Source organism: Gigantopelta aegis, chromosome 4 (genome assembly GCF_016097555.1).
Source record: "Gigantopelta aegis isolate Gae_Host chromosome 4, Gae_host_genome, whole genome shotgun sequence".
In the NCBI taxonomy this organism is placed as follows: Eukaryota; Metazoa; Mollusca; class Gastropoda; order Neomphalida; family Peltospiridae; genus Gigantopelta; species Gigantopelta aegis.
Window position 1 is genome coordinate 116,945,512 of NC_054702.1, and position 6,385 is coordinate 116,951,896.

Here is a 6,385-nt window from a genome sequence, read left to right on the forward strand (position 1 = left end):
GTTGTAGACTGCAAAGGAATTTTTACATTAAAAATCAGTTAAAATTGACAATGGGTAATAGGGATGTTCGCCGAGGCAGGAAATGACGCAGTACGGCGCATGCGCGTAAAACTGGTTGGCAAGAACCATTTCTTTCATTACAGCAAATAGTAGTCGGTTCACAAAGGAATTAGTTATGAATGGCCCTCTATCACCGTATGCGAGTTCCTTGGGCAACGAAGCGAAACAACGGATTTACAAGAAGCTGCTTTATAATGGCGAAACGAAAACGTTGCCAGATCCATACATTTTAACTGAAAAATGGAGCACGAATCCCAGCAACTGGCCAGATTTGACTTTTGCCAAAGTTTTGGTGATGTTTACCTGTATTTAATCGACACGCCGTCCATTTACAACAAAGATTCCATGAAAGCCTACAAATCGTTGGAGGCATACAAGTAAGTATTAACGTAAATATTTAATATGTCCGTTTATTAATTTGATTTTAATGATTTTTATAATTCCATTTCCATAATGTCTATTTTAAGTAGGCTACTTGGTTACACAAATTATAGTAGATTTTATGCATAATTGCAGGAAAAAGATGTATATACATGTGTAACACACTTTGTTAAAGATACATAAAACCCCCCCCCCCCCCCCCACACACACACACACACACACACATTGTACTAACCTATGACCAAATCTAGCAGCCAACTTCAAATACCAACGGCATGTGCGTTTTGAGAATTATTAAAACATGCTCTTTTTTTTTTGGGGGGGGGGGGGGGGCGAAACTGAATATTCTAAACAATACACTATAAGTTGAAGTATAAAAAATGGCTCTGATCTTGAAAAGTTCTTGGTTTGCAAATATTGTATTTAATTTTATGTTTTCATTTAACTTATATATTCAATTAATCGTTATATATATAATTCTTTTTATAGGTATGTTGTTAGTGGGCATGTGCAGGTTGTGTTGTCGAATCCAGTGGACGATAAATGCCCATTCATGGCAATGAAAGCAAAGGTGACTCCTTCACAGAGAGCGAGAGACAAGCCCCATGAGCCATGGGTTTACTTGGAGAAAAACAGTGGCACAGTTTACTGTGCTCATTGTACCTGTATGGCCGGGTATGATCTTTGTTGTCTAAATACCATAGAAATCATATATGTGTTCTGAATATTTTATTAACAAAATTAACAGGGTTACACAACACTATAGACCACAAAAGATATTTACAGCAATGATATTGTATACATAAATCACTTAATATTACATGTAGTACATTTATTGTCAACATTGTATTATGGTATTTTTTTAAATTATAGTAAAAGTTCATTTATTCTTTTGTTAAACTTTCATTCCTAAATGGATAAAATGAGTGTCTTGCTTTTTTAAAAATAAATATCATTTGTATCTTTCCTCTTTGAAAATTTTGTTCCATATAAACTGATATAATAATAGGTATACATTATTATGTAGCATATACATATATCGAAAGTGTTATTAGTATGCGAACAAACAAGGTTTTACATATATTTTCTTATTGTATTTTAGCTTAGGTGAAGTGTGAAGCCATGTTGGAGCACTCTTGTTTAAGATTGAGATGGGCTGCAATGTATCTGAAATGCCCGAGGGCTGCAATGTATCTGAAATGTTATAGCCTAGCAACATGTTATGCTAATCTAAATTTTAAAGATATTCAAATTCAGAGCACTCTTTTACCATGACCTATAGCATATGATAGCCCACTGGGCTTACAACCTTTACATTAGTGTTTGCTGGGTCATATATCTGGTAGGCCCCAGGCATTTTACAAACTATGTTGTTACGGTATATTGTAGTATTTGGTTAAAATATAGTATTGTTTTTTTCTTTGATATTGGATTTACAATGTATTCCTCATGTCTTTGTGGGTCATTTATTTTCAGGTAATTCCGACAACAATCACTGACATATTTCACGTTTTTGAAAGTTTTTCTGCTAATTTTGGCAGTCCCTGGTTAAGAATGTCGGATATTGTGGTCACAGACACACTGAACCTATTCGCCAAGTCCTGGTGCTGGAGATTCAACCTAAGTTTCATTATTATACACATCATTACACATGTTGGGCTTAGAACTTTGCACGCTGGAAGTGCCAGGAAGCAAAATGACAGCAGCCATACAAATAGAGCTTTTGACTGTAGACCTGTATAAAACTGAATTCTTTGATCACTGGATGTCATCTGCTCCTCAAAACTCAGTCGACTTTCATTCTGTTTTAAAATCGCATTCTCTGTTTGAAGTCTCCCTAACTCTTCATATAGCTGCTGGTTTTCTATTCGCAGGGCAGCAATTTTTTTAATACAGCCACTGTGTATGTCGACATGTGGCTGCAATTCTGAAAAAAGAAATGTATGTTAAGGGATTGATAAAAGTAATACTTCAGTATTATGCAAATCCTAAAATACACCTCAAAATACCTATTATACATTGTATATTATTCTACATTTTCACCATTTTGTTAATAAATGAACTATATACATGTTACTTACTCAAAAATGTATTATCATTTTACTAAGTGTTAATTTGAAGTAATTTACCAGACTAATACAAAAGCCTCTGAGGGTTAGTTATTCCATCTTTTACATATTATCACGATGTACATACATGTATGTGTATAATTAAGATTTTTGATTCACATTATACCTGATTTGTATGTATTTGTACGATACATTAATATTTCGCAAAGATTATGTCCAAAATATAAAACATGTACATATGCAAATAAATGATTGTGTACCTTCAGCTTGTGTCTCAAATATATTTTCTGTGTTTGACAAATCCAGTAATGCAGAAGCTGCTTGTTTCTTGCCTTTTTCGGATTCTCTGCCCTCCAATCGACAGTGTCTAGCATGGCGCAGATCCCCACTTGGTTTAGTGTCCTTGTAGCCCATGTTCACAGAGGGAATGTAGTCAGGGTTATTCTTGTCATTGCTCTTCTCTCCTGGAATGATAATTATTTTTAAATGATCTGTTTTTACTGGAAGTTTGGGAAGTAAAAAAATAATAATAATAATAAAACGAAAACTAATGAGATGTTTCTTGAAAACTAATCTCAGATCATATTTTTAATTAATGTGTTAAGTTGGGAAAAGTTGTGCCCGGAGTGTGGGGTTTTATTTATTAAAAATAAAATAAAAATAAAACAATTCAAGAAGGGTTGGGAGGGTACTGGCGGTGATATTAACTTGCACCTATATCTCCTTAACGTGCTCATTGTTCATGTTATACATTGAAAGATTGCTACATTTATCCAAAGCAAGCAAGTAGGCAATTAATTTACCTGTTATGAAGTGACGATAACAAACGCGATCGTAATCTGTAGGTTCCCATTGTTGACGTCCGACGATAGACACGCGCTTTATGGCTGTAATCCAAAGCTTTCTTCGGGGTTCTGGTTTCTTTGGGATGCGAAAAAAGCTCCTTGGGTTATCCTTGTCGAATCTGCTTGTGCAATCGATCACACAATAAGATACAACCATTTTGCTTTCAACGAGATTACCAGATAAAATAATAACACAGGAATCAGTCGGCCATGCGGAAGTACCGTCTTGCCAACCAGTCCAGTCACGTGATTTTTCGTGACGTCACGGCGAACATCCCTATAAAGAGAATAACCAACTCGCTACGAGGAGTTACGAATTATCTGTCCCTCGTAAATGAATGTTGTAAAATCCTCGCCAAAGGCTCGGGTTTACAACATTTATTCACTCGGGACAGATAATTCGTAATTCCTCGTAGCTCGTTAGTTATTCTCTAACTCTGTTCCGGATATTTGGCATTTATTCCGGAATTCCGGATATGGGTTAAAAATTCCGGAAAGTTGGTCGCCCTGTAAAGAGATGTAGGCCTATATATTCAGAAATGTATTTTAATCAAATTTCAGGTTAGCATTCCATTGCTTTTGAGGTGAATTGTTTTCGTTTGTACTTATGTTGGGCTTGCTTATTTTGAGCGTACGCTACTTATTTTTGGCACATCATTTATCGCCTCATCTTTGGTGTAATCTAAGGCCCTGCATGGCAAGATAGCAGCTGAACCTTCTGCACATGGACAACATCCATCCAAGTACACAGTGCTGAATGTGATATGAAAAATATCACATACTTTGATTACATTGGATATGCTTATATGCTTATATATGATTTTGAAAAATGACGTCATATATTACTAAAAGTTTACGATAATTATCTGTGGCCTCGTGGCCTAATGGATAAGGCGTCTGACTTCGAATCAGAAGATTGCGAGTTCGAGTCTCGTCGGGGTCGAATTTTTAAAAGTTATTATTTGTTTAGGGTTTTTTTTTCTACTAATATTATATTGGTATGCATTTCAAAACTAACATAAATACAGTTATATAATGATTGATCAACTGACTGATTTTGTAGTCCTGTTAAGGTCAACGACAGTCACTTTTCAGACACTTGTTTCGGCTTCGTACGCAATAAATACAGCATATCCAACGGTAATGTTGTGATGATATATTTGACAAAAATACTTTTTATTTCTTTCATCTTTTAAAACTTAAACTTAATATATTTGTGCAAAATTATAATAAATAAAAAAATACCGATCTGTAAACAGCGCTGTCTGTGATATAGAATTTTGCCAGGGGGGTGTAATTTTAGCCTCATACCGTCTGTCAAAAACCTTCATTGCATTACACACATACATCAATTGTATTATATAAACATTAATTTATTACACTCATACACCAGTTGTATTACACACTTCTATAGTATAGGACACTCAGTTCCAGAGCTAGACGGGTATTTGCACGGTTATGTCCGCTCTCTAACTGTCTAGCTCTCGAATGGCAGGATACTCGAACTAAGGACACTGGTGGTGCAGCCTGAGATATTTTTACGACACCGCTTACGGATAAGATCGAGAGACCTCAACAAGCCGTATTTTGATTACTACTATATTAAGCGTGTGCAGGGGTGAGTTCTGGGGGTTAAAACCCCTCCCTGCTCAAGTAGAATTTCACCATATCTCATATGTCTCGACCTCGAATTTTGCTCGCTACAAAACAGCCGACAACATATTCTTAAAAACCTAATAAATAAATATGTAACCAAATTACACAAACGACTCTACATATGTTTTATTGATTTTCAAAAAGCATTTGATACTGTGTGGAGAGAAAGACTTCTTAACATTTTACGTCTAGGAATTGGCGGGGAATTCTACAACACTGTTAAATCAATCTATGATAAAACTGAAGTCGCAATTAGGTTCGCAAATAACATTACAGGTACATTTTCCTCAAATATAGGGGTAAAACAAAGTGATACACTCAGCCCTACCATGTTTAATATTTTCATAGATGACCCAAATTTTCAATCAACTGTATGTGCACCTGTTACACTACAAAAAGAAACACTATCCCATTTGTTATGGGCAGATACCTCCTCCTCCTATCTGAAACCCCACAAGGCCTACAGGAATGTCTTAATAGTCTTGATGACTTCTGTAAGCTATGGCACCTAAATATAAACCATTCAAAATCAAAGTGTATGATCATACAAAGAGGGAAAAGCCCCACAAGTACTAAACTCTACCTAGATAACAATACAATTTCTCAAACAAATGCATACACTTATTTGGGTTGCACTATAAACTCAACTGGAAACTTTACTGAAACTAAAACTGTACTTAGTAATAAGGATCAAAAGCACTCTTCAGATTACACCAAGCTTTCTCGGGTGTCAATCCACCCCCACATATATATAATCAACTGTTTGATACACTAATTAAACCTATTCTACATTATAACTGGGAAGTATGGGGTACGGAACTGCATGACAAACTAAAGAAACACAACCAATACACATTTTGTGACATATTAGAGTCTGAACCCTTTGGAAAATTACTTATAAAATTTTGTAAAATTAATCTTCAAGACCAACGAAACAGTGTTAAGATTGCCTGCAGACATGAACTGGGGCGCTACCCACTTATAAATAACATACATACAAATATTTGTAAATATTTTATGTACCTAGAAATTGTAGAAGAATCAAGATCTATATTGTATGGTGCAGTATCCTGTAACAAAGATCTACAAACACAACACAAAATAGGCTGGCATGATTATTTACAAGATATGCTTGATAGTAACAACATTGACAAAAGTCTATTAACTAACGCTAAAATTCACCCAAAACTCTAGCTATGTAGGCCTAAGCAAAATCCTTGATGACAGATATTACGAACACTTTAAAATTAAGCTACAAAACTCCGAAAAGCTGCAAATATTTAAACATATTAAAAAAAAATATGAAATGGCAAATTCCTTGAAATATAAATAAAAAAAAACCCCACCAATTTTAGTCAAGCTCTCACTAAACTA

General features: G+C 35.1%; 2 protein-coding genes and 1 non-coding gene across 5 annotated transcripts; 2 read left to right on the forward strand and 1 right to left on the reverse strand.

The window, feature by feature from the left end:
* On the forward strand, window positions 1-2,050 carry LOC121372566. Of its 2 annotated transcripts, none has more exons than XM_041498967.1 (3): window positions 1-437; window positions 931-1,116; window positions 1,918-2,050. In XM_041498967.1, the coding sequence occupies exons 1-3, from the start codon at window positions 301-303 to the stop codon at window positions 1,919-1,921; spliced, it is 327 nt and encodes a 108-aa protein (XP_041354901.1). In that variant the 5' UTR covers window positions 1-300; the 3' UTR covers window positions 1,922-2,050. The 2 variants fall into 2 exon arrangements, with proteins under 2 accessions (XP_041354901.1, XP_041354900.1); XM_041498966.1 differs by lacking the exon at window positions 1,918-2,050 and adding an exon at window positions 1,544-1,676.
* Window positions 1,156-3,549, reverse strand: LOC121372565. 2 transcript variants are annotated; one of them, XM_041498965.1, is made up of 3 exons: window positions 3,314-3,549; window positions 2,843-2,974; window positions 1,156-2,368 (listed from the first exon to the last, which is right to left on the reverse strand). In XM_041498965.1, exons 1-3 carry the CDS (start codon window positions 3,510-3,512, stop codon window positions 1,947-1,949), a joined length of 753 nt encoding a protein of 250 aa, XP_041354899.1. In that variant the 5' UTR covers window positions 3,513-3,549; the 3' UTR covers window positions 1,156-1,946. The 2 variants fall into 2 exon arrangements, with proteins under 2 accessions (XP_041354899.1, XP_041354898.1); XM_041498964.1 differs by having other exon boundaries at window positions 2,771-2,974.
* Window positions 3,550-4,225: 676 nt separating this feature from the next.
* On the forward strand, window positions 4,226-4,298 carry Trnar-ucg. The gene has a single exon. It is a non-coding gene; the product is annotated as a tRNA-Arg (tRNA).
* Window positions 4,299-6,385: the final 2,087 nt, after the last annotated feature.

Coding starts and splice junctions, on each gene's coding strand:
- LOC121372566 (XM_041498966.1), top strand. CDS start 301: ATGGAGCACGAATCCCAGCAACTGGCCAGATTTGACTTTTGCCAAAGT. Junction 438..930: donor AAATCGTTGGAGGCATACAA/GTAAGTATTAAC, acceptor TTCTTTTTATAG/GTATGTTGTTAGTGGGCATG.
- LOC121372565 (XM_041498964.1), bottom strand. CDS start 3,512: ATGGTTGTATCTTATTGTGTGATCGATTGCACAAGCAGATTCGACAAG. Junction 2,975..3,313: donor TTATCGTCACTTCATAACAG/GTAAATTAATTG, acceptor TTATCATTCCAG/GAGAGAAGAGCAATGACAAG. Junction 2,369..2,770: donor ATTTGAGACACAAGCTGAAG/GTACACAATCAT, acceptor TTCTTTTTTCAG/AATTGCAGCCACATGTCGAC.